Genomic DNA, 7,291 nt, shown 5'->3' on the forward strand with positions numbered 1-7,291 from the left:
GTAAGCGCATAAACCTGTACACAATCAAATCCTATGGCATGCCAATTATTTTCGGCTCTACTCGAACAGTTAATAGGGTAACCAATTATCCAATTCATCATATGGCACAATTTACATTTATCATTTCCAATTCATGATTCATTTCATCATTTTATTATACAACATAAAATATTTCAATCAAATTCAAAGTTAATTTCATATTTTCATCAATTTACACTATTTTCTATTCTATTCAATTTAGTCATTTATTCAAATAATCCATACCAATCTCAATCAAAACATGTCATACTATCCATACCAATCTTAGTTTCTATTTATATTATGTTTTACCTTAATTAAACTAATTTAATTAAGTTAATCCTTAATTATTTAAGTTTAATCACTAATTATGTTAAGTAAATATCATCATCCAACACCGCGGACTAACACATATTTAAAACAGGTCTATTTGCTATTTTATTCCTTTGATTAATTGCTATTTAAGTCCTCAATTCATTTACTAATTAAAAATCTATAGCAATTAGACTTTACAATTTAGTCCATGAGTCCTAATTAACTACAATTTCTACTAAATTGACTATCCAAATTTCAATTCATTAATACACTAACTCTATAAACATCCCAATTTAATATTTACGTACTCGATTTACAGAAACAGGATCGCATTTTTTGAAACCATTGGAAATCGAATCATTACAAATAGTTGTATTAAAAATATGCAATATTGATATCATTAAATTTATACAAATACATGAATGTTAATAATAATACCAAATATTAAAATATATATTAAAATAAAATAAAATTGATATTATGAAGTTTAACTTTTTTATTTTAGAGTAAAGCAATGTGTAAATAAAAAAATATTATGAAGAATTTTGAAAAAAAATCACCAAAATTTGAATTATTCAAATCTTCTTTTAAAATTTCTTTTAAAATCTGGAATACTTTATTATTTTTTATTTATTTTTGAAATTTTAAAAATATTGATAGAAATGAAATTTCGCTTCCAAATCCCTTGACTTTAATGTATTAATATAAATTTGATAAGAAAACAAGATATGTGGCGATTAAACGAACAAATAAATAAGGTATGTGACATAATTTTGGTATTTTAGTATTACGTTTTAGCTTATGATTGCTTTTAAATTAAAACTTATCACTGACTGAGTCTTAATTTAATTTACATGAGATTGTTGTCAAATATGTGAGTTTGAGTGTGTTAAAGTGTATTATCACTTTATTTAAACATTTTTAAATTAAAAAAATATTACCAAATATTGTTATTTTAAAATTTTTTAAGGAACATGAGAAATAAATCAATAACATATTTATGCATTTTTCATTTCTATGAAATAAAGATATTATCTCTATCCAATAGTTTAATATCACATCAGTAATTTTATTCTAAATTTTATTCTATCCAATCCTTTTCCAAAAAAATTTATTTTATTTCAATGAAGTAATTATTGGGAACAATATTCATATAAATTAAACTTGTAGGTAAACATTATATTGTAAAACAAAACTTTATATTAATTTATAAATAAGAGAGAAGTAGTATATGATGAAACACACACTGTTGAGTTGATGATATAAAATTACTATACATTAGAGCTAAAACTAAGACACATTATAATTAACTATCATCAATTCTCTTAGCCAGCCCTTGGAGGCCCTCCTCATACAGTTTCTTCATCTCATCTAATTTCCACACAGGATCAACGGTGAAGGACCACTCGATCACACATCCTTGTTGATTATCAACACCCCCAGGGACAATCTTAACCGTCGAAACATATGAATTGAACCTAATATTACTTTCCACTATCTCATAGCTCAAGCTACGGTTACTATGATCAACGGCTACTAACCTCTCCTTGGACCACTTCTCGGACCCACCACCGTTACTGTCACCATCACCGCCTTGGGACGAGATCGAGAAACCCGAGCAGAATCTGATACAACCGAGCTCACCGTTGGTGCCATGGATGCCATAGCATGTGGCTAAAGTTGGATACCATTTGTGAAAGTTGAAGAAATCTGTATAAATAGCCCATGTTTTGTCTGGTGAAGCTTTTGTTAACTTTGATGAAACCTTGGCTTCCCATTTAGGTTGTGAATTTTGCTTCATTTTTTTTTCTTTATGAAAAAGAAAAAAAGTTAGAAAAAGCTGTGTTGAAAAGCATTTTTTATAGAGGAGGAATCGATCATAAATTCTAACGTGGCATTAACTTACATATTTGGACATATTCCTTGCGTCAATGTCATGCATTGTGATTCTTTTTTTTTTCTTTTTTTTTTGTCTATAAGGTTAAATACATGCAAACGTTAATTTCATTTTCCAAATTAAATTAATTGGAACGTTTAATGTGACCCATAAAATGTTGAGTACAGCCTAAACCTAACCATATCTTTGGGCAGGCAATTATATCACATCTGGTTGGTTGAATTAACCAATAAGGTAACATATTATCTACATTTAAAATACGTGAGGTGAGTAATCATGAGAGATAAGTGAGATGTTAAGGCTTTAATTAGTGGTGTTTGATCCTTATTTTGAGTATGAAACAGTTTTAAAATTTGTGGTCAGTATCTATATTCTTAATGAACTTACAGAATACGGAGAATTAATTACTAAACTCGCTCCTGTAAATACCTTTAAAAAAAAATTGAGATCAAAATCAATAATGCATCAATAATTGTTGGCATCAAGAATTGAAATTGAATTAAAAAATTCGAGGGAATGCAGAAATTTTACTATTTTATTAACTAAATTTTACTTAGATTTAAAGGTTTAGGCAATTCTATCAAACCAAGGTCTTTGCCTAATTTTCTTGTGCTTAGACCTGGTCATGGGGCTTCAAGAGGAGTCAATATAAAATTTTAGGCCCGTTTTCTAGACTCGAGCTAAAAAAGTTTAAAAATTTACTCAAGTTCAACTCAGATAAAAATGTTAAACTCGAGCTCAGTCTGAGCTGCCCATATTAATTTTTTATATAAAAATAAATTTTAAAAATATAATACATCAAATATACTAAAAACATTAAAATAAATATTTTTAACAAATTGGATATATTGAATAAAATCTTTATACTTAAATAAAATACATTAAAAAAATCTTTATACTTAAATAACATTAAGATAATTATAACTTAACAAATAAATGCCTCTAAAATAGTAGTAAAATTAATAAAATAATAAGAGTTATATAATATTTAAACAATAATAACAAAATAGTAGCAATATAATAACAAAATTTCATCAAAACAACAGTAAACAACAGCAAGAAAAAATATTAGGCAAATTTAAGTTGGGTAGAACCAAAATAATTTACTTGAAACTTGATCCATTTAAAAAACGGATCTTATTTTTTGTTCAAACTTATTTTTAGAATTTATTTTTTTATCCAAATTCTCTTTTCGGACCGGTTACCCAAGTAGTTTGCTTGGAATAAAGGTTGAAGTAACTTTTGAATTGAGATTTAAATGTGCGACTTCCCTATATATTGTTGGTCACGTTAGGCTATGATTATATTTAGACTAAAGCTCTTTGGATCTTTGAATGAGATTTCAATGCTATTTTTTCGTCTATTCGTGAGTCCACTTGAATTAACAACTGTGAATAGATATGTTTTTTTAGGAAAATATTATTAATACACATCATGAACAATAATAATATGGAAATAAAATTTTAAAATAACTATAATAATAATATGGAAATATAATATGATATAATGCTAAATTTAGCCCTCAATATTTATATTTTTTGTTAATTTGTCCATTGTTGAGTATTGTGTTGTGTGTGTCCTCTTAGTGGGGAGAATCAGGTATTTATATGACATGATTGCTGTTCATGGAAGTGACGTCCTAGGTAGGCTCCATGTATGTCAACACATATATTGTCCTAGACTTGACACGTGTTCGTTGGTCCAGGTGTTCGCCAGTTCACTCGTTTGACTTCGCACCCTTTGCTTGCGAACACCCAGGGACATGCGAACTAGGCTTGTGAGCCCTTAACATATCCACCTAGTGGGGCCCAAACTCAGGTAGCGGGTCGATGGCCCGAGTTATATCTAGGTTTCGGGTTGGCAACCGGAAATACCATAACAACTATTATTTATTTTTTTAAGCTAAATTTGGTCCTCAACCTTTTAAAAAGAGTTAAATTGTTGTTTTTTTTAATGGAAATACTGACTAAAACGTTGATTTTTTAAATTTGGTAGCTCGAATGAAAATTCACTTGTATTTCATGCTAATTTTTAAATTTTTATATTTTTTAACTTTTAAATATTTTTAATTTTATATTTTTAAAATTATCTGTTTACATAATATATAAGACAAATAATGTCATGTCAGTATGAAAATACACATAAATTTTCGTACAGGTTGCCACACCAACATTGTTAAAAAAATTAATGTTTTAGTCAATATTTCAGTTAAAAAAAAGTAATTTGACTTTTTTCTGAAAAGTTAAAACTCAAATTTAACTTAAAAAAAAAAGGACAAAGGTGAATCTAGAGGGTGCTGACATAGGCCTCGGCCCCCTTAAAGTGAAAAATTGTTATTTAGGCCTTCTAATTTTTTTTAAAAAATTTTAAATTAATAAAAGTAAAATTATCTTTTGGCCCTCTTAAAATTATAAAAATTCAATTTAATCTTTTAAAAATTACAAAGACATAGGCTATAAAAAATTAATATTTCATTCGGCCCCCTAAAAAATTATTCTAGCTTCGCCCCTGAATAAGGACCAATTTAACAAAATATATAAATATTGAAGACTAAATTTAACATTATACCATAAATTATTATAAACTAATGTATAATTGTCATATCTATAAAATGATTTAAAAAAAAATTAATATTAACTTCAACACTAAAATAATTCAAAAACATATCAAATATACTCTTTTAATTGTTTAATCGTTAATGGTTAGATTAATTATATCATAAAAACATTTATCTTAAAAGGTCTGTTTTACATTATATTTTCATCAATTAAAATTAACCCATAAACATCGATTAAGTTTTAGCTAAATTCACATTATTATTACATGAATAAACAGAATATAAATTCAAATGGCATTAAATGAGAATTCATAACGAGCTCTTATTTTTTTGAATAATTTTATTATAAATAAATAAGAGGATAATACATTTCAGTGTATTCAAAGTCACGTCTTTTTATATTAATAATAATGTACATATCGATCGAACTAATACATATGACGTACACTTTTATAAAATTAAGAAAACATCTCAACATCTCGCCATCTGTCTTACCATCACGTGCATGCAAGTAAGGGCAAAATTTTTCCATTAACATCATTCATTATTATTTATTCCTTGATTCTTTTATCAAATATGAAGCTTAATTGTAATTAAAGAGTGTGGTAATATATAAATTTAAATTAATAATTGTTTTGGGTTCATTTAAAAAAAAATAGAAGGCTGGAGAGTTCATATATTTTTCTTACTTCTGATTCGTCATATATTTTATTATTTATATATGGGGAAAATATTTTCATAGATCATAGGTGAATAATAATATGATATCTCATCATTAAATAAAACAAAAATAATAGAGGGTTTATAAATAAATACTAATAATTTTATTAAATATAATTAATTATTATAAATAAATATTAAATTACTAAAACTTAAACTTGAAACTCTAAATCTTAAATCCATAAATTATAAATCTAAATATGAGAACTATTAATATTTAATTATTTTTAATAAAATTATTGATATTTATTTATAACTCCTATTTATATTTTGTTTAATTTAATTTAATGATACATATAATTGTGGAATGTGTGTAGGATTTATTTGTAAATCGTAATTATATTTGCTAAAGAACCAAGGAACAAGAATTTTGTTCTCTAAATTTAAGTTGATATGGTTTATTATTTAATAATTAAAATATATTATTTTATATAAAATTAATTTAAGTTACAATCCGAACCCATAATTAACACTTATGTAAGTAATCTACTAATCAAATTTATTTGATATGCATATTCTAACCTTCCAGGGATATATTCCATAGTTTCAATAGGCAATATTTCAAGTTTCACCCTAAGAATTATCAGAAGCTCGATTCACATCGGTATGCTAATTTGTATTGACATAATTCATTTTTATTATTTGTGTTGTTAGTTATCATGTGGAGTCTCCTCAATAATTATTATTATTGCGGATTAACATACGGTGGGTTAATTTCAAAAAACTCACGCATTAAAATTAACACTTAGTGAATTTTTACATGCAGATTTATACATAAAATCTTATCTACGTGAATTCGACCTTGGCGTAAATATACTTACAAATCATATTTATTAATCGAATTGAATTTTACTAATCCTAATTAAGTTAATGACTTAAAAAAAATAAAATTAAACCTCAATATAAAAATACTTACCAAGTTTAAGTTTCCAAAAATAATTTAATCCTTTTGAATTCTTTTGATAAATAATAAAGCATAGGACAAAATTTTAAAGCATTTACATGTAAAAAATATGGAATATTTGCATTAGATTAGAAACTTCGATTTTAAGTATTATATATAAGATTCCCTTAAGATACAGATTAAATTGCCGGAATTTATGCTATTACACCTTACATTTTATAGTTTTTATTTTTGCATGACTACCATTTGGCTGATAGCTGACTAACAAGTGACATTATTATTATTATTTTATTATCTGGTCTTGGCTTTGCTTTGTTAAGATAAACTAAAAACAAGACAATCACTTATGATGTTTTTTTTTAATCATAATTTTGCTTCGTTAAATTCGAGGAACACATTAAATTTTTAAAAGAAATATCATAATAATGAAAAAAATACAACTGATTTATTTATCTTGTAAAAAATCAGCTTTGCTTATTGCTTAAAAAAAAAAACTGAAATAGCCCCAAAGATAATTCCCTTAAAATAGTTTGTTTTGAAAGGTACACATCAGGAAAAAAAAATATTAAATATGTGTTGTTAATATGAGATACAAGTGACTGTTTGATTATTTTATTAATCACGTTATTTTTTTAATAATATAAATAAATAATTTTTTTTAATAAAAATATCTATTCTTCGTATAAAAGTTGGTATGTTGGTGAGGGATTTTCAGTTAAAAAGAAATTTATAGTCGGATAAATTAAGTAATAATTATTTTTTGATGAAAGAATATTTTTACATTTAAATATATTTTATAAATCTTGACAAAAAAAAATATATTTTATAAATGAAAAAAGAGATTTAAGTCAAATGTAAATTATACATGAGAAATTCTAAA

At 25.3% G+C, this 7,291-nt stretch overlaps 1 protein-coding gene across 1 annotated transcript; it reads right to left on the bottom strand.

Annotated features, from left to right (window-relative positions):
- Nucleotides 1–1,430: 1,430 nt before the first annotated feature.
- On the bottom strand, nt 1,431–2,182 carry LOC107894813 (lachrymatory-factor synthase). The gene has a single exon (XM_016820022.2). The coding sequence runs from the start codon at nt 2,132–2,134 to the stop codon at nt 1,640–1,642; it is 495 nt and encodes a 164-aa protein (XP_016675511.1). The 5' UTR covers nt 2,135–2,182; the 3' UTR covers nt 1,431–1,639.
- Between the last annotated feature and the right edge of the window lie 5,109 nt (nt 2,183–7,291).

Source organism: Gossypium hirsutum, chromosome A13 (genome assembly GCF_007990345.1).
Source record: "Gossypium hirsutum isolate 1008001.06 chromosome A13, Gossypium_hirsutum_v2.1, whole genome shotgun sequence".
NCBI lineage: Eukaryota > Viridiplantae > Streptophyta > Magnoliopsida > Malvales > Malvaceae > Gossypium > Gossypium hirsutum.